The sequence below is a fragment of the Opisthorchis viverrini genome (genome assembly GCF_000715545.1).
Source record: "Opisthorchis viverrini unplaced genomic scaffold opera_v5_467, whole genome shotgun sequence".
NCBI classification, from domain to species: Eukaryota; Metazoa; Platyhelminthes; class Trematoda; order Opisthorchiida; family Opisthorchiidae; genus Opisthorchis; species Opisthorchis viverrini.
The window spans coordinates 67,162-90,414 of NW_008752126.1; the positions used below are offsets into that span (position 1 = coordinate 67,162).

At 44.0% G+C, this 23,253-nt stretch overlaps 1 protein-coding gene across 1 annotated transcript; it reads left to right on the forward strand.

Annotated features, from left to right (window-relative positions):
- Positions 1 to 319: 319 nt before the first annotated feature.
- Positions 320 to 22,095, forward strand: T265_11247 (hypothetical protein; the record flags this gene model as incomplete). Its single annotated transcript, XM_009177852.1, has 7 exons — positions 320 to 859; positions 3,502 to 3,800; positions 4,819 to 5,673; positions 6,571 to 7,035; positions 9,115 to 9,624; positions 14,117 to 14,623; positions 21,754 to 22,095. The coding sequence occupies 7 exons, from the start codon at positions 445 to 447 to the stop codon at positions 21,904 to 21,906; spliced, it is 3,204 nt and encodes a 1,067-aa protein (XP_009176116.1).
- Between the last annotated feature and the right edge of the window lie 1,158 nt (positions 22,096 to 23,253).

Here is a 23,253-nt window from a genome sequence, read left to right on the forward strand (position 1 = left end):
GCATCCATACCACCAGGGGAACCCGGTGTAAGAACTCAGGGGTGTGAACACTGTTCTTGATTTATAGGATTCGCCGGTCATTTTCAGACAACATTAAATTTCTGCATCAGCTTTTATATTTCTCAATCTATCTTCATCGGTTGCATCCTTTTTTTATTCAGCTAAAGGGAATGCGACCTCGGGCATGTTACCAACAGTCCTGCGAAGAGTCGTCTGGTTTCTTGTATTTCGTTCGATTTTTTGATCAGTGTTTCGCCCGGTTTAGGTGGATGGAATCACGTGACACCTTTCAAAAAAGGGCGCATAATCAGATGGGAAGGACAGACAGTAGTGGACAAGCCTAAACATGCATTGATCAGTTGACAGTTGCTTAACTTTTAGTTTCAGCAATAACTAGGCACCAAATTATGTGGAACTGGTAAAGGATTTTCGGAAAGAAACACGATGGAAACAAAGAGCACTCGCAGTGGCATTCATATTACCACCGAAAGCAAAAAATCTCCAAAAGAATGCACCAGCACAACGAGTGGTATGTCTCCTCAAGCTCGTGATGAAGACCCGGTATCGGATAACAAAACCTCGGTTTTTGACAGCAACGTGGTATCAGAGACAAGCACTATCAACCGGTACATTTCGAAACTGCATTGTAATCTGGATTCGCGCTATCAGTTTACAGGAATCCTCGCAATGGAATTTCGTAGGCCAATGTTCTCCTGTAATGCGAAGTTATTTCAATCATTCGGGGGACGTTCAACCTTGTCTAACTGCACCCCGAATTCTGGTGTAACCAGTGAGCCCGGAGAACTAACCGGCCCAAAACTAACAGCAGAATTGCGCAGGTGGAATGCAGAAGCATGGCGTAAGTTGGTTCGCTACTTTGGCGAGCTAAGGACGACGATAGCTTATAATCAACCTTGGTATAAAGATTAAAGACGGTGTAGCTACTTAACCCTTAGGCTGTGAAAGTTGGCCATTCATCATTCTGAAAATTACACTCCAACGCTGGTTGAAAACAGACCTACGAGTGTGTTGTGTGCTACCTTCGACTACAAATCTGTCCGGAAACTTTAGTGGAATGAGAAAACGATATGAGTGAATGTACAGTTAGTTTGAAGAAAAAACAAGTAAGGTTGCAGGTCATTGGAGTGTAAAGTAGTATAGTTACAGTTGTAGTTGGTTGTGGGATTTTTAAAGATCATATTCACATCACTCGTGTTTGAGCAGTCCTCTTTCTGTTCCGTTGTCCAGTCAACACCGATGGCAAAATCACTGGACTCGAGTTTTGTTATCATAAGAGCTCATCAGCGATTATCACGGAACTATCAACTAACACTCACAGCCTGAAAGACTGAATGCTGCATGTGGTCGGTGAGAGGTTACAAGGGAGATTACAGTGAAATTGGGCAACAGAGAGTGGCGAAGACGGATAGAGACTTACTTCATATCTCCGGTGCTTGTATTCAGTTGGTATGGCCACAACATTTACTGAAAACCGGTCAGTTAGTCGCCCACTGAGGCATCGTTCATAACACCATCAACGTGCAACCTCGTTTAATGGAATGTATCTCTTGGTGTGTGTCATACTCGTGGATGGCCTAAGGCCCTCGATGCTGATATATTAAGAAACTGTCAACTTGCATTCGGTTTTGTAGGCAGCCATTTCCTCAGTAAGTATTGGTTTCTTGATCAGACCCATCTTCGAAGCGTCTTTGATCAGAATGAGACTTGATAAGACATTTCTGATTGTAAATTGGAATCAAACTGATCGAAATCAGTAACCAAAGAATGTAGTGCGTTGAAAAGATGTTAATTGTATTTACTAGGCTTATCATCTATAGTTGCGGTGTTTCGACCAAAGTGAAGACTATCAACATCAAGATTATGATATCTATCCCTGTAGCGGAGCGGGGAAAAGGGCGGTAAGTAAACAGCAGTTTTGCCACACAATACACTTGGCTGGTGGCTTGATACGATCTGATCATCAACGCCATATTGCGGTTAGGTGACCTGCTGATAAATGGCAACGTGACAATACACGAAACAAACGACAAGTCCTGTCTCAATGACCGTCTTTTGGTTCTAGAACGAGAGACGCCTTTCAAACCCCCCGCTGGGAGCGTGGGGACTGATCCATCCCAAAACACTTTGTCGCTAGCCCGTATGCGATCTAGGGATAATTAACACGGAACCCAGGAATGATTTGCAAATTGACGTTTCCTCTATATTCTGTTCTATCTACAAGGGTTAACTACAGGCATCACGGAGCATGCGATAACAGAGACGCTTGATTGTTTCCTCATCACTCATTATCCCAACTGAAAGAACAATTAGTACAGTAAAGAGATGACTGTGTGTTCCTTCACATGAGTTAATTTTTGACTTAGGAAGCATTCATAAAAGGATTTTCCGAGCGATTTCGACCGGTCCTTAGGGTGCACTCTACACTGGAAGGGGTGCAGTGTAGCTAGCCTTCAAGCAGTTTCAACATATTCGGCCATGTACGTTGTACGAGCGAATCTCAACATCAGTTTACCAAATTCTGTTAAATCCACTTCAGAAGATTCAGTCATAACAAAGTGCAGTGCGTATCGCAACTCCAAAGCTCACAACCCCGAGAATGATCACAGAGGAAAGTCCACGCCTGCTGTAACTGCTAAAGAACAAGCAACTGAGAGTACTGACCAAAATTTCACAACGTACAGAAATTCTGTGACCTAATTCGACCATAATACCTCAACTTTTTCGGAAACACGTTGGATTATGAAGGGGTCGCGGCACTTCCAGCGCGACGGTGATTATTTTCGAACGGTTCCGACGGCGACTGCATTAGAAGGGTCTACCGCAACAGGGGCCAATTCAGACACGGCGACTAAAGGGTACCGAAGGGTACTAAAGGGAACCAATAAATCTGGCATCAACTGATGGTAACCAGGCTCCGAATGATCATTCGGTAAAGGCATTCGATAATAGACTTCTTGTCTTCAGGAATTTTGAAAAAGCGACCCACTTAGATGATGTACATGTGGTGTACATGGAGTGAAAGCTATGTATGTAATTATCTTCAGCGACATCATCATGATCTTTCTCTGAACTGTTGTTTTTATTATTTTTCATCGCTATTTTCATCTCCCCGATAACCACCACTGTGCTTTATCGTCAACACCACCGAATCAATGAGGTAGAGCATATGCAAGATTTTAGAATCATGTGGTCTTAAAGGGGAACTCATCCGAAACCCATCTGTATCTATCACTTATGTTGTTGTTCTTCAACTGAATGCGCAACATCAGGCATCAGACAAAACACACTACTTACAAGGTTGCTGAAAACTCTCCAACAGCCCACGAACGGTTTTGCTCTTCTTGGGGCTTATCGAGTAGACAAATTCCCCGATATTCCATTAACCTTATGTCCCGCTTTAACCAAGATTGCACAAAAATAGGACCAGTACTCTCATTTGTATGCGAATCTGATTATAACCATCTATATTTTTCGACCTAGCAAACCGACTGACTGGTGCTGATCAGGTGACAATTATTCAAAACTTCTGCACTCATTTTTACGAACGTTACTGCACCGCCTTTGGAGATTTACAGGGAACTACACAAGTCACTTCGTACAGAAACGAAAACGGAAAAGAGTGGGCGGACAACAGTAAAGTTCATCCAGCACCTGGCGATCAAATCTCTACGGCTGACAACACATACACGCAGGAATCACGTGGAGCGTTGTGTCCGTTCTTCTTCATCGGGAGCCTCTCCGATGCAGCTAAGCTTTGTGAACGACCGCCTGGAAGACCGGTGGGTTTCATCATCAGTATATTATTGAGTGAAGCGTATGAGATATTTCTGCTAGAACAGGATAAGTTAACTTCAACCAGCAGACCACTCTGATAAAAAATATTTGCGTTGGCTGAAATCATTATCATCATCATTATCGGCTGCAAGAGCTGCATACCTGTCATACAGTGCTTGTAGCTGCCTCAGTTTTGTTCACCGATGATTTGGGTAGGTGGGATGGGTAGCTACGCATCGGAGGCGGGAGCTGATAAATTCGTGCGTAACTACATATCTGACATTTGCGCAACTGTTAGTGCAAACTATAGGTAATGTTATGAAATAGGTTTTCTGAAAATAGCCATCCTGCCCGCAAAACAAAACGAAAGTCATGCCAAATGATGTATTAACCAAGACAACCAAGAATACACAGGGTGATGTTTTTGTGTGCTCTTGTGATCTCGAGAATCTAGCGTTTGTTAATTCAGCTCAGTATACCCAGTTATAAGAAAGACAAACAAGGGGATATAATAGATTTAATGCACTACTCATAAGGTTGCTGAAAATTCTTCGACAGCCCACGACCACTTTCATCCTTTTTGGAGCTTATCAGGCAAGCTCAGTCCCCAAGTTTTCATCCAAATTATGTTCTACTTTGACCAAAATTGCACGAAATCAGCTAAATACACTCAGTTACAAACAAATTTTGTTTTGACGAGAGACTCAACTGGAACCAAGCTGCATCTCTCGTTTATGCTATTTTCATGCATCTGAATGTGCTGCACCAGGCCGCCTCATGTTTCAGTTGATATGATACGCCAGTATCAGTGGGGTCTTCCTTGGAAACCAAATTTCTATACAAATAAGTGTATTTTGTTGATATGCTAGATTCTTATCGCAGGCACCTTAAACGGTCATCTGATTACTTCTTTGTAAATCCACCTAGGGAACTGTTAAACAAACCCAGTGATCATCCTTCATGAAGTGAACGAAGACTCCTCGTTACAGGAGGGCTAATATTTTTAACTTTTCCCTATTTCAGTGGCCCGTGATGCTCTTTTACTTGCATCATGAACAAAGTAAATACACCAGGAGATTTGTAGAAAATGTTTTGTGCTCCAACGCTGAAGATACTGAGGCATCAAGTTGTGAAACTGGAAATCGTACTCCAACCATTCCGGATTTGTTAGTCCCTGGGCAGTATTCCTCCGCCAGCACGAAAGTTGGACAATCAGAATCTTTCTCACAACCAAATGTTCCACAGTCCACGGCTCAGAGGGTAGTTGCAAGCCGACTCTCTCCACAATCTGAGTTCTATCGGGGACGCTTCGGTCGACGTAGAATGAGCGAAAATCTCGAGAGTGGTAGGAGTAATGCTTCGTACCCAATTAGAAGTTTGACCCGCACACCGCGAAGGTTAACTGCATCCCCCGAAATTCAAGTTGCCGCTCTCAAACGTCAGTTTAACGATCAGTCTTTGAGATGGCGAAGCAGCAGAAAATACAGCACTTTCAATGACTCAGTAGGCCGTGTAGGGCATGAATCATGCACAAATGGAAACCAGTCAAAGGATAAGCAGACCAACAATGCATCTCGCAGTTTGCTTTTCCCCCGTCGAACGACTTCAGCCGAAGCACGGGAACTCAGTGGCTCTGAGTTGATCAGACGTGAGGTGACAACACAACCCGAGCGGAAATGTGAATACGTATGCGCGGATTCTGAGGAAAACGACCAAGTTTATGAGACCAGTTACAGAACTAAGTCGTTCCGGACGCTTTTGCTTGAGCGCAGTGCTGGCCTTGTTCCCTGGGACTGCACTACGGTGACAGCACGCGCTCACTTGGCATCGGCGTTTCTTGGCACACAGCTGGCGCAGTGGTTGAAAGAGTGGCGTGAGGTGAGTCATCCTGAGCTATCGTACTTGACTTATTCCAAAACGATCCCCGGAACAAATAGATGACTCACCCTCAGTGGCCAACTGTTGTAATCGATTGTGGACGAATTAATTACAACTCCATTGGTCGAACATATGATTGAATCCATTGCCCCTGTTTCATTGGTGTAAACGCTGTGGCGGACAAAGATATATTGGAATATATAGCCGGAAATATCGAGGATGATCCGTAGATTGTGCACCTCATTCGAGGTGGCCTTCACCTGCTCGACAAAACTTAGACACGACATACACCATCGGAGGTTGCTGTGGCAGCCGTAACTCAGTGCCAAACGTCTGAACATTTAATTAAACTTCTTTACAAATGAGTTTGTGACTGTCTCTCATGTTAGGCGAACTGCAGCTGATGTAAGCATTGTTGAGCCAACCGGCATGTTTATTTAGACGGGCCTCCTTCGTAATGGGGCTCCTACCAAGTAAAAAGAAAATATCCTTGGGGCGAAGCACTCTCTCATTAATCCGTTTACACTCCGGATGAGCTTTGGTGGAAACAGTTTAACAAGGTTGAAATTTAGCCTTGGAAGTTCCGGGCTAAACTCGGCTAGATTCTTATCTGGTGGGTTGAATTTAAATTACCATATATATATATATATATATATATATATATATATATATATATACTTTCCTTGATCGTCTGTTGTTCGGAACATTAAAGTTGTATCCAAGGCTTCGTGTTCTCACTAGTCCTCCGTACTAAAAGTCGGGATCAAGCAACATAGCTGGGAATAGAATATCGTCACAATCCGCGGTTATTATCGTCCAGTTGCCGCGTTATCGAAACCGTAACATACACTTTGTCTGACGGTTTACGGTAGCTTATCTGATGTGTCTGTTTCGCAGCCAAACCAATATCCCGTGCTCGTGGCTATCGGACGAACAGCAGAACGTGATGTGGTTTGTAGCTATCTGAGTGGACCAAAAAGCAATCGTGTGAGTGCATTAAAATGGCTGAACGAAGTGACTTTGGCACACTTTTCAAATTACCTCAACAAAACCGTGCCACTTTGCCCGGAACGAAGCGAACCGCTGACGGGAACCACGACTTCATCAGCTGAGAACATACAGAACCAAATCCCTACACACATTTGTTCGTACCTTCCCAGGGGAGCTTCTTTCACTGTGAGTCGGACAACAGCAATTACTGGAGAACTGACGGAACACACTTTCACATCCTTACTGAGTACCCGCGGACCGTCAAGTGATCGGGGAGCTCTCACTCGTTCAAACTGTGCTAAATATAACGTTTCACCAAATATTTCTGAAGGAGTCATCTACCGCGTGGGGAAAACACCTAAGCAGGAAGAAGTAAGCCAAAAGATGTTTGTGTTTATATCAGACGCGGAAGCTTAGACGATGAAAAAAGGTTTCAAATTGCAGTTTAGGGCTTCAAATTATTCATGGGTTTTTCGATCAGACTACTTATTCTAAAGAGGATGGTGATAATGATAAATTATGTTCTGCGCCAGACGAAGTATTCAATAGTGGTTATCTATTATCAGGGTTCATTTTTTGCGCGTATTTTTGGCACTATTTCTGATATGACCGAACATGCTATTGTTTTCTTGCGACATTTTAACGCAAGCCATCTACATGTCTTACCAGAGGACCCTATCGTCGCTATTCGTCTCCTTTGGTGAACAACAACGGTCAGATGAACTGCGTGACCAGCTCAAATATGTCCAGACCAGTAAGTCATTCGATCAATATTTCGAACATGCTGAATACATAAGCTTCGCATACGACACGTGTCCACCAAGATTGCGATCGTTAAGTTGTTGAAATCTCTGGAAAATCATCATTCATTTATAGCATAAAAATATAATTCGACTGTAACTATCATTCCACTGAAAGCTTTACTCTCGCTCAAGGGAGGTTTGATGTGACACCTACTCTTCGGCTGGTATCTTGTCTTTGTGATCAAACCCTGAGACACAGCTGATGCGAAACGGTGTTGTAGACTTTCTAGTAAAGTGATGCTCTCTCAGAATGGGACTTGTCCTATCTAATCGTCAGCTTCAGTGTTGTGTCTTGATGAACGGTAGTGCAACTCTGTATCGGTCACCTGGCTCCCTGTTCCGCCCACTATGGTACATCAAAAGGCACGGTAGCTCTACACAGCCCTTTATGGAGACAAAGGAAAAATATTAAAACTGTATTTATAGGGTAGTCACAGTGAGTTCCACAAGGTCGTGCCAGAATGTCCGTGAGGGGGCAAGAAGCGTCGAGTTAAAGATGCTCGATCCGGATTGGCTGGCATTCTGACCAATCAGTGCATGCCTTCCTTTGGTCCGTGTCCTGAACGTGACACGGACGATATGATGTTCGGTTGTTAGGATAGGCTGGCCTCCGTACATTCAGTTAGCATGTTAAACAGTACAGTGGCTTCATGGAAAAAACTCCCGTGGGAACAGTGAATTGTACCATGCTCACATACAGGCGGACATTGCTGCCGTTGTTGCTGGCAGAGTAGGAAGTTCCATTATTGTATCCTGTAGGTAGAATTTAGCACGATGACAGGAACTCTTATAAACAGTTTTGAATAACACTGAAGATGTCACGAAATCAACCAGTAGTGAATGGCCCGATATAAGTGGGTTGAATCCATCTATAGGGAAAAACGTCGGCCATTGGCGGTCGTAACCTTGTTCCTCCCTGGTGTGGTTGTAGTTCTCAATTCGTTCGGTGTTTCTATCACCTCTGAGGGGCTTTTTTGTCCTAACATTTCATTGCATGGTACGTAGGGTCTCATCGATCATAGGTGTCTAAAGAATAAACCTGCATCGACCAAGCGCAACTTATCCCCCTTTGGTGACTTGTGCGGGACAATTTTTGGTCGATTTTGTTTTGTTTTCCAGCTTCACTGTGGACACTTTAGCGGCAGAGGATAGGTTTATCGGTTTTCCAAAGAATATTCAAAGCAACGCGGTCGTAAGTCGATGGTCCGTGTGGCTTTCAGAGGGTTGAAAAATTGGAATCCTTTGCGTAAGAGAAAATAGGGTGTGCGAATGCTGAGGACAAGAGAAGATGCCAAGCTAACTGTGGAAGCACAAACCACGACAAACCTATAGACGCATGCTCAAAACAACAGCTTCAGCTCTGGCCGGATTACACCTAAGAATGTTGTGATCGCCTAATTATTAAATAGGTTACCGTCAGCTATGCTCCATCAGCACTTGATCAGACTATAGCTGATCCACCTGTGTGTAATACCTACCACGAAAACGAATAGGCAGCATGCGTCTCCGTTTATCGATACGGTAATTAGTCCCCGGGATCATGTCCGACTGATGGATATGAAGAACTGTTTATTGTAGCCCGTCTGTCAAGAATTATGCACGGTTTATCTAATACAACTTGGTTACGCATCTATTTTTCCTTTCAAAGGTTTTTCACAGGCTGTGCAAATTCTTATCAAAATGCACAACCGCGAAATATTTGCATTCTATCGGCATTCCTGTGGAATTCCTTGATCTCAGGAACACAGTGGGATTCCGCAAACCTTTGTCTACACAACAATTAACCACTACCTTATGCATGGTATCGGACCCGATAGCAGAATCGCAAATGATGATCATACCGTCCCTGGAAGCTCGATCACGTCATTCACACTTCCTTATGCCTTCAATGAGACGTGACTCACAAACCTCTGGTAGAAGCAGAATTAAATCTATTACAAGAGAGCGGAGGTTATCTTCACGGGTTTCGACCAGGTCCAAACCAAGAAGTGCCGATCCACCAAAATGCGATTTGCATGGTTCCCTCTTGAGGGAGGATCCACAGTTCTACCACGAGTTCCGGCGGGACTTTGTCAAAGCATTCCCCTCCAGCCCACCATTTCTGTTAGGACACTTTCAGACCGCACTAATGCGTAGTTTTGATATTCTGTCGAATCAGGTAAGTTTTACCAGTAAGTCTTTCATGAACATACACTTTCACCCGATAACTAAGGTGCACTTCCATCCTGTTTTTCACAGTTTTCATATTCACCAATTAGGTTAATTCCGGAATCCCGTGAAAGCGGATAAACTAGCGTTGCTCCAGGCTGAACACAACGTAATTTGTCCTTCCAACCACGATCATGATTTCAACTAGAAAATGCACTGGAAAACAAAACATACACAAGTCGACTATATTCCTTGCGGTCATTCTAAATTGGCCAGCAAATCGACCGTAAGTAGATCATATTGGAAGGCTAACCTGAAGAACCTTGAGTCACTCCAATAAAAATGAGACTTTAAACTATGTAGCAGTTCAGACGTCTACTCCGATAGAACAGGCTTACAGAAAGTTACCTGACAAGAATAGTAATTTGGAAATACGGGGATTGCCTTAAAAAACGGTTCATTGCTAAGAGCAAACGGACGGCCTTCTATCGTATAACACTAGGTGATATTTCCATCCTGATTGGGAAGGCCAGAGCAGCTTTTGTGAACCTGCGTCTCCTGTCGCGTAGGTGTGGCATTAACTTCTCCAGGATTACAATGCTGCGGTGCGCTCCGTATTACCATACGGATCAGAAACGTGGCCGATGCCCGCCGAGGACGTCAAAATACTTTTGGTGTTCGACCATCGATGTCTTCGTAATATTGCCCGAATCTTGTAGGAACATCGGATCAGCAATGCTGAAGTACGTCGAATGGTATTCGGGAGAAATAACTCATCCTCGATAGATAAACTGATCACACTGCATCGGTTGCGCTGGCTTGGCCACGTGCTGCGCATCCCGGTCAACTGACTTCCCCGAAGGGCTCCTTCCGCACAAACAAGCGAAGGGTAGAAACCAGCCAGGAGAGGTCAAAGAATGGCTTGGCAGCGAAGTGTGAAAGCGATTACCGGCAAACTCACTGTGCTTGTCATCGCCGTCTCCCTGGATGAGGACCCCGCGACTGAGACATCAGTGGTTAGACATTGTCAGACATGGCACAGTCGCGCCCTCAATGGCGCACGCGCATCCCAGCTATTACCTTCCTTTCCAGTCCACATACTTGACAGTCCACTAAGAGTGCTGTATCTAAGCGCCAATTTATCAGCTCCCGCCTCCAATTCGCAGCTACCCAATTCGCAGCTACCTACTCCCCCCCCCCAACCCATCGGTGAACGAAACTGTGGCAGCTACAACCGCTGTACAAGTAAGTGGTTATTACAATTGGCAAGGATGATGATGACACTAGATGTCTACCAGTGGAGTTCCAGAAGCTGCTCTGGTAGATGGTGAAAATTGAAAGAGTCCATTCGTAGGGAATTCTTGACGGGATGAGCGCCACGAGGTCCTACCACTTAACTAGCCGACCACATGAGTGCTAGAGCGTGTAATAATAGTTTTTGAATATAAAATGTATGCCGGTACATCCTTATGTCAACGACCACTACATCAGCCAGGTTTTTCGTTCTGATAAAAATCTGTAATTTTTCTGGTACCTTGTGGATAAGTCGTTGCAGTAGACGGCAGTGTTCTGAGTGTGATCCTGTCAAAACATCCTACGCGTAACCTGAAAGTACAGAGCGGTACATAATAAGAAAATTACTATTGTTGGGGTCCTCACATCTCACACTGATAAATTTTATTGCAAAGGCCCTCCCATTACTCCTTATTCTATTCTTGAACGACGACTGCCAGTCAATCCTTGAGTTTAGCGGACTGCAGCCAAAGATTTCCTATTAAAAATACTGGACTTGTCCTTTCGTCCGAGGGATGTGTGAATTTGCTGTCATTGAGCTGCCGTCCGACCTTGAAATCTCAGCTGACAGGCCTATTTTACTCATGCTGTCATGAGCGCGTGTGATTCGAACTAAGGGCTTCCTTCCTCACAGTTACCCGTAGAGAGATAGACAGACAGACAGCTGTCCCCTGTCGCCTATTGGCCGTGAGTGCGGGAGCTATCGATCGGTAGATTCCGTTAAGGCTAACTGTCAGAACTTGCCCCAAGGTCGACACGCCACGTGGCCCACACTTGGTGGTCTGTCAGTGGCACACTCTTAAGACGAGGTGATATGCGGTAATCCCTGAGCTGCCACTCAGCTGCACGAGCGAACCTGAGCGATATAATGATTGGTTTCCGTTCTGACGAACATTCGCATGTCTGAGGCGAGACAGCGGCATCGATGGCTGCCGAGGCGATGCGTAAGTGGGCAAGGGAACGAAACGTGTGGATTGGATGGCTTGAAAATTGAGCTGACACCTCAGATTTCGCGGAGGGGAGAAAAGTGCGCAGTGCGAACGATCAGACCTATCATACCAAAAATGAGGCGGCTATTATATGGTATTCTACAGACCCGTTCTTTTGAAAACGATTTGAATTCCAAGGCGTTTATTACGGTCACTCTGTTTCGTTTTGTGATCCCACCCAAATACCTTTGTGGTCATATGGGAAGCTCAAGTGCGCTTACACGTCTACACATGCCATCATGCGTCAACATATTCCTCGAATCAATAAAGCGCGAGACGTATCAGCGTTTCCAGAGGGTCCATACAATTTCCAGATCTCTCGCCACAGGATGAATGTACTTGAACATCCATTGAGTTCGTCCGTCGTACGCGGTCTCACAACCTATGGTAGATGGCATATCATGGTAGACAACGTTAACATGCAGACACTGTGCACTGGTTCGATCCATATACACCTATGTAAATAGAAAGGACGAACGGATGTCGAGGTCGGTAGGGCATGGTTCGGTCTGAGGGTGAATGGTCTGAAAGCAAACGCTGGCAGAATGAACCAATCATCCATACTGTGATTTGGAAGGTTTCAGACCCTGTCACCCAGGGCACGACGAGACTTCCAAGAAATCGCAGTCAATGTTTCTCAAGCTCGTCAGCCAAGTGAGATAAGTTTCGGGCGCACATTTGTGCTGATGGGGTAAATTTCGCCTGTTTCATGAGACCGAGTGAATGCTTTGCGGTGCGGCACTTTACTAACTTCAACTAAAACTCATGTTGTCTTCAATATTTGGTAGAAGCACAAACCAACCAAACTGGAAGATCCAAAGTGTCTAGAAAAACTTGACTTTTGTGGTTTTTCGCGTTAAATTATACCGAGACAGGAATATTCGCTATGTTTCACAAATCCACCTTCTAGTGCAGACTTTGTCCTCCATTTAGTGATGTGTCCCGTTATTTGGTCCGTTACCCAAGAACCAGGAAGCCTTGGTGTATGACACTAACTGACACTAGTTCTCCGACTATCTCAGCCTGAATATAATTTCGAAAATACGAAAATATCCATTCACTGATATGGAATGAATGGGTAATACACATTTACCTGTTGGGTTTGCGTTACATGAACTGCAAAGAAGGCTGCACTTATACACTCAACTGCACACCTATTTGGGCTTGATAGGAACCCACCCTAATTTCTGATTTATCATGTTCTCACTCAACTGAATGCGCTGCACCAGACCGTCACATGTTTCAGTTTGTACGATATTTGAGATATCGCCATCCAAACGGTAAACCAGACGCTTCCATTGGGTCGAGATTGTATGGTCGGTTGTCTAAGGCTAGTTAAGCACACAACGCGAGCATGTCTGCATCGTTGTCGCACTGACTGTACAGGTTTAGCGGACAAATAAATGCAAAACCTTGATCACTCTGGCCTTATTATTTTATGGGACAATAGACAGTGAGCTGCCCACAAAGCATGGGTGCTGACCCGAATGCAGTATCGAAGCTGACAGTGAAACAATTGACACTAATTCGCATTCCAATTAAAAGAGCGAAAATCAGAGTCAACTAAGCGGAGCAAACGAAGGATAGGGAAACCTGCGCATCTTCCATCTGAAGGTGGAATTACTCTTACACATAATAACCTGCCATTTGTAACTTTTGACGATCAACTGTTGTCAGGATCTAGCGGAATAAAAGCTGTCTAACATGTTTTAAATACTCAAGAAATAACGGAATTCGGGATGCCATCATCAGAACGCAAGATCAATGAAATTTGTAGTATTCTGAGTGATAGCAGTTAAACAGTTCGCTTTACCATCCTTGTTAGAGATCACGTGTGGTATGCGGAATTAGTAAGGAAGGCGTCTCTTTAGATTACAGTTAGGTCTTGCCGATATGACATTTACACGTATACACAGGAGCGCTTATACTAGGTGGAGCACACAAGTCCAAAAACGAATCAGTCGGTATTTCTTGGGATGTGAAGACAAGCTTGCGTTCAGTTGCTTTACTTCAAAGTTCCCAGTCCTCTACCCAACCTAGTTCGATTTAAAGGACGCTATATATGACCAGTCTGTTACTAGCGATACAAACCGGCCACCACTTCCCATACATATACACTCAGCAGTTCCCACTGTCATCTAATAATTTGGTTCATCTGTGATCATTTGGAACGATCTCTTTTTGCCGAAAAACTGACTTGAATTTTTTTTCAAATTGCAGCAAACATCTCCGCTTCTAATGTACCTTCATGATAGTCACAGCCCAGGGATTTTTCACTTTGTTGCAAATGTTTTGTGTTCTCGACGATTCACCTCAAGACTTTTCGATCACAATATCCAACTTTGGCCTCTGGATGTTTCTGGAGTTGCTGATGGATCTTACAGCCTACTGGCAGAAAATAGAGCCGATCTTATCAATTGTGTGCGTGACATCTGTATTCCTGAACAGAAGCCGTCGTCCCAGACCTCTACTGGAAAGACGAAAAAACGAAGCAAAATTCGGTCGTCGAGTGGCTTCGCGACCGATCTACTAGGTGGCTCAAGGCCTTCCACAACGGCTCGCAAATTAAAAAAGCAAGGTTCCAGTGAAATGTGGATGGCCTCAAGCAACAACACTCACTACCTCTCAGAATGTGCTGCTCCAAATTCAAACGAATCAACGAAACAAACTAATGCGTTGGCTAGTGCCGAACGCTTATTGCAACTTCTCCATGGCCATCCAGCGGAAGTCACAATCAAACGGTTGTTCAAGGCAGGTTACTTTCACTGTGTTATTCAGTGTCACTGTAGGCAGGTTATACTAATCTTCACCTGGTTGAAGTCCCTAGCTTTTCGCGAACTTGTAAGAATTCGCGTTTAAACGCAGTAAATTTGGATAGCTCTTAGGAGGAGGTTCAAACTCGGACATTTCTAGTTCTTAGGTCTTCCAGGACGGATAACGACATGGTTATGAACGATGAACTCACGTTGGACAAGATTGGGCCAGCTTAACCTGTTTCCATATGTCTTTCCAAGCAGTTATCTCCCGATGAATGGTACCAATATGAGTTTCTCGTAATAGCATAAAGATATTGGCGGAATTACTAGTTGATTACGCTAAATGAGATATTCACCACCCGTCGTCGATCAGCCATAGCTATGCATAGGAGATTAGACTGTGTATTCGTACTAACTTTTGAAGCGATATTCATAAATGCCCCACTACATCTTTCAACTGAAGGCAGAATGTGAAATTCTGAGGCCGGGTAAAAGTAGATCATTTCCGAAAGCAGTTTGAATCGGCTGAGAGTCTCAGTGCCCCCGATTTTTTGCCCATAATGGAAGTGATGATAACTGTACTTCAGACTCGGCCGTTCTGATGAAGAGGGACCAACCCGGTCCACTCCAGCAAGGCCCTGTAAACTCTGCCTTGAAAAAGATGTCTTTTGGAAACTGAGTTCCAGTTCACAACGATGACCGTTTCAGGCGTGTCAGAAGATCTGTTTCCTCTGATAAAGAACTGGGTTGCAGAAATCGTGTTCTGAGTGTTCCTCCTTCAAGGCGTTAAGTAGGCACGTGACTCATCTCAATACGCGTAAGTGAGAATAAGTGAAAATAATTACGATGAGACGGAGAAATGTTTCGGAGCCAAACGAGAGTCTTTGGTACATTTTCAGTTGACGTTGCAAAGTACTTCCCATAGAAGTTGTTCTAACTTATACACAAGTGTCAGCAATCGTGGATGGTCAGACGGACCTCTGTAGCGGTTGCATGCTAAATAGCATACAACGAAGTGCCACAACAATAACGCAATCTACCAAATGTGTTATGGTATCTAGATTATTATTTGCTCGCACGTCCGATAGAGATAATCCCCCGAAGGGAGCAAGATGGCCCAGTGGTTAGAGCACTAATTTACCTAATGGAATGTCCGTGGTTCGAACCCGAACTCTACATCTCAACTTCTCATATCAAGACTAGGGCAACCTGGCCGTATCCCAGACCTCGTGCTTCCTTTGGGTGGCATGGCAGCTAGGCACTGAAAGGGTGTTACAGTTGAATGACTAGCGACCATCTCTCTATCCCTCCCCCCAAATCAGACTAGCTAGAACGCTTTCCGTAAGGGGTCTGTGTTATAGGGAAATGCTGAATACTTGGCTAAAGCCGTCTGATGTTTCAGGACTATTCAACTGACATTAAGGCAAACTTTGGTCAGTGGGACTGCATATGGTCTGTGACGTCATGCATGTCCTAAGTGTGCATATTTGAGTTTACGTTATGTTGTGTGCACGTCTGACACCTGATTTTGGACAAGGAAGCGTTTGGCCTAGATGTGAGCAATTAAAAAGCAGGGGTTAGGCTCGAACCACGGACCTGTGATTCAACTGTTTCACGCCTTAACCACTGGGCTATTCTAAGCTTAAGGTTCAACTGATCTAGTATGATACAATTAGATAGGACCAGACGTCAGTTAACTTGGCACCATCGGACCTGTTGTCGAACGGTATCTGTTATGTCTGCTGATTCGTTAATCTGTAGTATCTGCTGCTGACCCGCTCCAGTGCCTAATGCCGGAGAAAAAAGACTCGCAGAAGGGAACACAACAGCTATATTCCGAACAAACGAGTGCAAGAGCGTGAGTGCGTGCGAGTGCGAGAGCAAAAGTTTCAACGGCCCCACGCTATTTAAAGAAGACCTCTGACATTGATCCAGGCTGTTTGATAAGCGTTAATGAACACCCATCAACATCGATCGTGCCTCTATGAAAAGCCTGAACACTGATCACATTCGGTCATGCTTCTGTGGCGTGCAAGAACACTCATCAGGTTTTGCTGGATTGATTGAATGATTGACTGGCCTGAATGCTTGCCGGCTTTCCTGTTGAGTTTTTGGTGGAGCAGTATGTTCCGGGCGTTCTGAGGTTACATTCAGGAATCTGACCTTCCTGATATTATCATTTGGACGGTCGCTTATTTAGCATAGAATTTCTGTGACTACCGATCGATCATTTGCTGCAGGATATGCACACTATCATCACTGCCCAGATGTCTTTCAGTTATGAATATATTGCACTCATTAAGTCTCACTTTAATTTCTCGCAGATGTCCCAAGATCTCGTTTATACTCAGTGATTCAAACGTTTAACTTTTTGTTGACTGTCCGATTGCAACACAATCAGTACAGTCAGTCTGGTAACCGTAGTTGTTGCGGTACTCAAGACTAGTCGGACGCTCCTCCATATCAGCACTAAGATCTCGTTTATACTCAGTGATTCAAACGTTTAACTTTTTGTTGACTGTCCGATTGCAACACAATCAGTACAGTCAGTCTGGTAACCGTAGTTGTTGCGGTACTCAAGACTAGTCGGACGCTCCTCCACTATCAGCACTACCCAGATGTCTCTCAGTTATGTGTGGAGTGCAGTCATTAAGTCCCACTTCATTCTCTCACAGATGCCCCAAACTCTCGTTTATGCTCTGTGATTTGAACGTTGAAATGGTCGTTGGCTTCCCCACTGCAGCACAGTCAGTCTAGTGACCGTAGTTGTTGCGGTACTCAAGACTAGTCGAGCGCTTCTCTCAAAATGGTTATCGCTGTAAGGTCCTCCATGTGGAATTTGGTGCGGATGTCGAAGCTGGGCAGCCCACCAGGTCTCAGTTGTATGTTGTATTGTATGTTGTTTCATTTGAGTTAGTCCTCGGTCTGGCTGTTATGTATGCGTTGGTTGATTGAAGTATTCCACAAGCGTGTTGGATACTTGTTGCTCCTATGTGTTAGTTCAATGTGAGTGATAACGCTCTCAGTCACGGAAGGCTTTCGTCGCATAGTTTTCATACTCAGTGAATAAGCAAAGTCATAGATTGGGTTACTACCTGATTTGGTTGGCTTGTGGTAAACCACTATTTAAAAGTGGGGATATAACAATGAAAAATCCATTCACTGTGCTAGGAGTCTTGTCCTTTACATTGAAGCGAAGCAGAGTGTTGCGATGTGACGAAAAGTGATTCACATAAAATTTATTTATCATAATTAATCCATCATTAACATACGTCGCGATTTTGCCCGTCATGCTAACAAGAAACTGGTTACAGGAGGGAGTTCGATCAATAGTAATCCAACAATTCTGTTGATAATTCTGGGCTTCAACCGTAAACAGGGCGGAACGTAAGCATAATTCCAGACCTCCTATAACCCACAGTACAGGGAAGGAAAAAAATATATTTGACTTATTTTTCCTCTGCAGAGGACGTCTTATGTGGCCCATCTTGTCGGGGATAGAAAAAGAAACAAAAGAAGAAAAATAAGCACTGATGAAAGTCCCATTGTCCTCAGGATTCCATTGCTTTTCTGTTTGCTGAGAATTATAGCACTTAACAGTGTGACTCATCGCGTCACGTTAAAATGGCTTCGCCATTGCGAAGAGGATTATAAGTAATCTAAAGTTGGGATAAATACACAGTCGAACTTAGCAGATGGTCCTTTTTGCTTTGTTCTGGCAATCGGTAAAAGTTCGATTTAGGGACCATACAAGACTATAAGGACTTTCCAAACTTGGTTTTTGATGCCATGAATCCTCTGTGATGCAGGCAGTCCGATTTCGCTTAATATCTCCGTGACCTTTCTGTCAAAAAGCGTGTTTGGTCCTATGGCTTAATGGTTGATTGGTTCGTCTTCATACTCTGTATCACTCGGCAGGACCGTGATATATCCGCATTTATGACGTGGATTGCCTTGACTTGGCTTAAGCTTCTTCCCTAAGACTAGGTTTTATTGACCTTTATTTCCTCATGAGTTCTACAATCCTATATGGCACCTCGCTAGGCAGTGTGAGCTGTAGTTCGGCCGCTTTTGATTCAACACACAGTGTCACCTCATCTAATTTTCAATGCCACCAAGCAATCGTGGAATTCAAGTCTTTTTGTAATGCAGATTTCTATCGGACATGTTCTGAAAAAATTGCGTTCGTAAAAGCTCTTTTGATTAGTCACAATGACTCGCTGATCGCTTATCTCTAGGAGTCCAGACGTCTCAACAGATCGTTTCTATGTGCATCGAAACTGGTTGCCTTTCACTACTGCCCACAACTCAGAAAAGGCGATAAATGCCCTAGTGTAGAAGTTTTGAAAAGCAGTGTGAGCAGGTCTCTTATCCTTGGTGGCCGAGGAAACACGTCGGAGCGTAGATTCGGTGACTTTGCCAGCTAGGTGGGCTTTTAGAAAGGTCATTCCAGTTGATGAAAAATTTTGAAGGGTACTCCGTCAACCGATCCTCTTAATTTAAGCCACTGCGCGAATTTTCATCGTGCCACTTGATTTCAGTTGTCTGCCTGAGTAAATCATGGCAGAGTGAATATGGTGTAGAGCAAAACCAGGTCGCAATTACTCTTGGGCACAATAAGTGTGTTCTTTGAAACTTGTGGTGTCTGCGTATCAATCTAATGTGCTTTCATAGGTTTACAGCCTTAGTAAACGTAACATCAAGCGTTTGGCCCGCGCAGTTTGGAGTCTTATTATGGCGAAAAAGTTAGCCATCAGTATATGTAATCGAAACATGCAAAAGTCACCCTTACAGCTAAGGGCGAGAGACTACACTGATCGGTCTTGCAGTCGATCACTCGCTCTCAAGCTAATGAAACAAAATAATCAGTGCAAACTTGGTGGTTAGACCGGGCTTGGGGTCAGACAGTGAGACAGCATTGGCAGTCATGGCCAGCTGTTTCGTTTTTTCAACTAGGATCAACCCGTAGGGGGCCAGGATGTAGCTACAACTGAACTGTCACTGTACTAGTCCTTCACGTTGTCTCCCCTTCAGCATGCCACCAAACGAACTGCCTTCGCTCAATCTGAATGCGTGCAGTTTACACAGGCTGCTTGTTCTATTCAACCAGGAGCTTCATGATAAACGAAAGCAGATGTGACACGAAATATACATATGGCTTTCGTTTTCCACAGGAACATATCTGTACTCCTGGTGCGGGCACTAACCTATTCCCCACGTGATAATTACAAAAATCTTTGAAGCGTAACAAGTGTCACAAGGTTGCTAAAAACTCTTGAACATCCCAACTTATTAGTAGTACGTCGAAAAATACATTGCATGTGTAAAACATAAGACATTCATTATGCAGCACATTCGGTTGAGTTTCCCGTTCACACCGACACAGTAGCCAATCTTCCTGTATTGGCATGTTCACCACGGAGATCATACATCCAGTGTGCACATCACCAAATTCGCGTCACCCATGAGAAGGAATGGTGAAAATGGAGAAGAACCTTGCGTTCCTTACAAGTTTCTAGGGTGTTTAAATCCACATTTGCAATGGTGTTTACGAGGGCACTTCCATCCAAAGGCATGGGTGCTTGCTCATATTGTTCACCTCAAAAATGGACATGTCTACCTGTTCGGACTTCATAATTCGGGAGTGCCCAGCGTGTGCTAGTGGAACAGCGGTAACATGCTCGCCTCGGATGACAGAGGCACGACCCAGGATATGCACTGCTGATGAGCTCTCCGGAGAGCGAGGCCAGTTCCTTCCGCCCTCTGGTTTAGGATCACTAAAATGATTGCCCCAGGACAGAAGGAGGATAGTTCAAACAAGAGCACACAAATTTGTGAAAAGTTAGCCTCTTCAGGATGTTCCGTAGTGTGATGGCGAAAAAGGAGGGTTCAAACGATGGCTTGAAACATGTGGTCAGATGAAAGTAAGTCAAACGTGGCTAACGGTCGTTTCAATAATGGGGATTGTAATGTACTAAAAAACAGGAGGCCGAAAAAGAATTCTTAATCAGACCGCCTCATGATTCAGTTGGCACGATAGTCGAGATGTCGCAGTATATTTTCATAAAGCCAACTACTCACAAGATTGCTGAAAACTCTTCGACAGCCCACGAGCGGTTTCGCCCTTCCTGGAGCTCATCAGGTAGGCGCAGTCCCCGAGTTTCGTCAACCTTATGTTCTACTTGAACCCAAATATGGCTATGACACTATGACACTATGACACTCATTTGCAAAGCACTTTAGTTTTCACGAGAGACTCAACTGAATCTCTCGCTTATGATATTCTCTCTTGAAAACCACACTGATTTGCAAATGAGTGTATTTCCAGAAAACAGTCCAACTCTAGTGTCACTACGCAAGGATCAGCAAACATTTTGGGGATCGTATTTTGTTTTCAGACCGTACTTCTTTCCACTGGATGTTCGAATGACATTTCAGTTGACCATCGCTTAGGACGGTTACATTGGTGTATCAGTGCTTGCTTCCAATTTTTCTCGTACTCCACGTATCGTTCACGTGTACCTGTAAGTGAACAGGTAGTCGAATCGATGTTTCATCCATTCCGTGAAAGAACTGGTAGTCAAACCTGTTAGCTAATCTGGTCACGCAGAGAAAAGTGTGTACCGTCTTCCAAAGCTCCGGCATATGGTCACTGTTCAGAGTAACAAGAGTTACAGAAGAGTGATTGTACGCAATTTTGTAAATTAACTTGTGGGTAGTGGAAGACACAGCAGAATATCAGCTGAATCCCTCGTTTGCTATACCACCCAGTACTCCCTGCTAAAAAAAACCATCCCTTTGTGGGAGGGCTCCCAGAGAGTCAGCAGAATGTTGTCCTCCTCTCGTTCACGATAGTGGAAACTTATAGGAATTCAACAAATGCCGCTAGAATAGAATAATCTGCTCATCACTATCTCAAAACTGACAGCCCATGTGAATAGCAGGAATTCACGACTGATACACACGAAATGCGTATGAAAAGATCATGCAGGTGAATCAGTCGAAAGAAAGAGCCACCCTTAAACTACGCATCCTTCCAAAGTTCCTCGGCCGCTAGTGTTGGTTCGAAGCTTCGCTTGACAGACTTGTTTTTTTCTTCAGGTGCCCATTCTGCCAACTATCGTCAATGTGTTCTACTCGGAGAAGAAGTTTTCGATCACTCATATATTGCTTCCTTCCTCGACAACGAAGAATGCTCTGAGTTGGTTGAATTCGGTTATAAAGTTCTACCATCGATCGCGATCCAAACGATAGCAACCAAATTTGCAGGCTTTGTTCTATCTTGATGCATTCATTCATCTCAACCATACCTTACTTGCATACCTCTGCATATTGTTTTAATCTGTTTTCTTTAAGTTCCGATCCACCTTCCGGAAAATTGTACCAATCCACTGTGCCATTGTCAATAAATACATTATTGAATTTTTATGCACTATGTTCCAGGGTGATACTATCTGTTTTGTCCTGCATAATGCAACACAAACCAATGGGGAAAAGGCTTCATATTTAATAAAAATCAGGAAAAAACACCGGTGTTTCTAAAACCGACAGTAATATCACTGGTCAGGAGAAGCGGCAGCAGCTACACCTAGGACCAAGTAATTCCTGTACTGAGCAGGAGGAATGCACTTTTGGTAATGTAAAATTATTTGTAGATTACAGTGTAAGTGAAGCCAATCTACGCTGAAAGGCTGAGTAGTTCTGTACAGCTGTTCGATCGCGTGATTAAATGATGAGTAGTGCTGTACCCTATCTAAGTGTGAGCTAGCCACACTGCTATCAGCCGCTCGTTTCGGCGAGGTTAAGTGTTCAAATTACTAGCTGGGAGGTGGCGGGCTCGAGGCCCTATGGGCTTTTGTGAGATGCACACTACCGACGATTCCAAATGAGAAGGGAACAACTCTACAGTCCTCTACCTTACTTACAGGATGAAATCTCCAGAACTGATTGTCTTTCAAAACCTCAAACTACACTGTTTATCGAATTATTTTCAAACTTATATGGACATTCGAACTGTGCAATATTCTGTGACTTGCGTGCGACCACGAGAGATCAGATCTGTGACAAATACTTATCGGGACTGTTATAACTGACCGCTGTTCCTGGTTTAGTACCTGGTGCCAGAAAATAACTAAGGACAAGGAATTGTAGTGTCTGTAATCCGTTGTCACATTCACCATTCTTCCTGAACTTGAACCACACTTTGTAACTGTCGTTCACAGTGTATCATGACGTTTGTTTTAATGTTACGAATACACAATTTTCCGGCGCGACCTGCTGACTTCTTGCTGGACGACGGTATTTACGCCCGTTGAACTGTTTGTTGACTGTTGAACCAGTGGGACTAAATCTCTGTGTTTGTGTCAACTGTTAAACGTCACAATAAATCCCTATGACATTTTTTTAGCCGTGAATAATTTTTCTTACCGTGGAATATATCACTCACACGGAATCATCTGCAGGAAATCTCGACGAGTGAATATTTTCCTTTCACACCCAGTTACTGCATTTGGATCGGTGTAGTGGACTACTGGACCTACGCATTCGTGAGTCCCCATTTGACTACTCATTCCTTTCCTATTGTGATTTTTGTGATTTTGC